Genomic DNA, 2,294 nt, shown 5'->3' with positions numbered 1-2,294 from the left:
GTATCTTTAGATCATATTGTAGTCACTCAGTTGCCTAGAAGTCCATCTTACAAGAAAATTCAGTCAGATTTCAATAGCCAAAATCATCACATAAGCATAAAATGTAATAGATTTCATTAAGCTTTGTCAGCCAAAATGCAACTATAAGTTCGGGGGTATATTACAAATGAGTTTTGTTATATAGATTTGTAGTGAGACCCATTATAACTTAAACAAAAAAAAAAAACCAATAATCTTTTAGCATATAATTTTGCTATGCATCAGCTACAATAGATCATATTGTAGTCACTCTCACATCCCACACCTGATAATTATTTTTACATATTTTTATAAGGTGTGCTGTACAGTAAATAGTAACTGACGTAAAAGAATTATTCTTTAATTCTCCGGTACAGCACAGCACCATAAAACCACACCATGCAAAATTGCAAATTACTAGTAACGATTTTATTATACAAAGGGTGAAAGGGCTTAAGAATATTATTATATTATTATATTTCGTCGACTCTCACTTCCGTTCAGACAGTTTTGCCCTTCTCTTCTCGGCAATAAAGAACCCAAGCAAGGACAGAACCGCGAAAGCACTGAAACAGACCGAGGCAATATCCAGCGACGCGTGGCGGCCACTGATTGCCTGCACATCAAACAAATTAGTGGTCTTTTTGGCATCGGTTGTTTGACCGTAAGCCACCTCGACGTCGTCGGAGTTGTAGGCATAGGCACGTATGAAGTACGTACCCGAGGGCACGTCACGCTCCACCGTCCACTCAAAGGTCTGGTTCCGCTTATCGTACGGCCTAGAAACGATCTTGAACTGACATGTCTTGTCTTTGGCTAGGTTGTCTACTGTCTTCCTCCACGCGCGGTCAACCTGGCTGACGGGCGAGTAGCATAGCTTGACTTTTATGGTCTTGTAGGCGGAGTCCGTACCAGCTGCTAGGCTCTGGTTCAGACCCCATGTTAAGGTAATTTTATCAACACCAGCTTTCAGAACTGCAAATTTGATCCATACAAATTTCAATCTTTTATCCAAAAGGAGATTTAAATGAACTCAAGTTTCATTATTTAAGAAACCCAAGTGAGAAAAATTGCAGATTCTGTTTGGTTAAATAACCTTCTTGGACAATCTGTGTGCGCGCGCGCTCATTTCAGCACAAATTGGTTAAACAGCAGACTATTCTTGAGAAGTTGGAAATGAAAAACAAAAAAAAAAAAGTTCTTGAGAGAGAGAGAGAGAGAGAGAGAGGTTTGGTACCTTGCCCTTGTTTGAATGAAGCAGTGACTTCCAGGGTTCTTGACAGAGAAGAGAAGAGAACAATTCCATAACAAGTTGCTGCCATGCAAAAGAAGAGAAGAAGTGAACCTAAGATAGTTATTCCACAACGTTTTGGCTCCATTGACACTTGCGTCTTGAATTCTCCAGGAAATTAGCGACCAGTCACCCAAAGGCAAAGGCTTTGATAATGTAATTCTACTGACCCTGAGAAAAAGTACTGGTACTTTCGGTACGGCCCTTTATATAGATGACCTTAAAAGAATCAGTTTACAATTAAACAGTTATGGTTTTTCTTTTTGAATAAAATTAATGGGTAAACAAGTGAGCAAAAGTGTTTGCAGGCGCTTACAAGAAAATGGCTCCTGAGCACGTTGAAGGGATGGGGTTGTGAGGGTGTGCTTGACATAATAGAGATGGATATGCTTGTGGGGTTTAATTAATTATGCATTGACTTTGTTTTGTTTATTTGGTTTCACATCCGTGGAGATGGGCAGGCAAGATATCCCTTGTCTTATTCTTCCTTGTTTCCATTACTATGCTTTTTGAGTTCTGGTTGTCTCCTAGTGTCATGGAAAGGGCATGCAAACTATGAAAAAACGAGAAACTAGGATGGAGTCTCGTCTATTATGTTTGTGGATACCTGAATACAAGTATGCCTCCTAATTCATGGACCCAATTCAATTCAGTGGGATCTTTCATTCCCCCTTTTTTTTTTTTTTTCAAAGGAATAAAGGAAGTGCTAAGTGCATGCTTAGATCGAAAAATTGTTCGGAATTTGGATGAAAAAATGTTGAAAAGATAAGTTTTATGCGATTTTGTGTGGATTGTGAGCCCATTAAAGTCTTGAATTTCTTTTTATATAATACTAAACTTTTGATTTAGAAAAATTAAGGTGCCGTATGGATAGTATGTTAAGATCATGAGATGAGTTGAGATAAAAGTTGCATAAAATATTATTAGAATATTATTGTTTAGGAATTTAAAAAAATTGAATTGTTAATTATATTTTATGTAAAAT

General features: G+C 37.5%; 1 protein-coding gene across 1 annotated transcript; it reads right to left on the bottom strand.

Moving 5' to 3' along the window:
* Positions 1 to 405: 405 nt before the first annotated feature.
* LOC121236446 (high-affinity nitrate transporter 3.2-like) lies at positions 406 to 1,783 on the bottom strand. The gene is made up of 3 exons (XM_041132876.1): positions 1,626 to 1,783; positions 1,256 to 1,513; positions 406 to 993 (listed from the first exon to the last, which is right to left on the bottom strand). The coding sequence occupies exons 2-3, from the start codon at positions 1,395 to 1,397 to the stop codon at positions 509 to 511; spliced, it is 627 nt and encodes a 208-aa protein (XP_040988810.1). The 5' UTR covers positions 1,398 to 1,513; positions 1,626 to 1,783; the 3' UTR covers positions 406 to 508.
* Positions 1,784 to 2,294: the final 511 nt, after the last annotated feature.

This window comes from Juglans microcarpa x Juglans regia, chromosome 6S, assembly GCF_004785595.1.
Source record: "Juglans microcarpa x Juglans regia isolate MS1-56 chromosome 6S, Jm3101_v1.0, whole genome shotgun sequence".
In the NCBI taxonomy this organism is placed as follows: Eukaryota; Viridiplantae; Streptophyta; class Magnoliopsida; order Fagales; family Juglandaceae; genus Juglans; species Juglans microcarpa x Juglans regia.
Note: the sequence above shows the minus strand (reverse complement) of the source record. Positions and strands in the feature narration are given on the sequence as shown.

What these genes read in the sequence shown, in the direction of transcription:
- LOC121236446 (XM_041132876.1), bottom strand. Translation starts at nt 1,397, where the DNA reads ATGGAGCCAAAACGTTGTGGAATAACTATCTTAGGTTCACTTCTTCTC. An exon ending in TTCATTCAAACAAGGGCAAG is followed by an intron (nt 994 to 1,255) that starts GTACCAAACCTC and finishes TCAAATTTGCAG; the next exon opens with TTCTGAAAGCTGGTGTTGAT.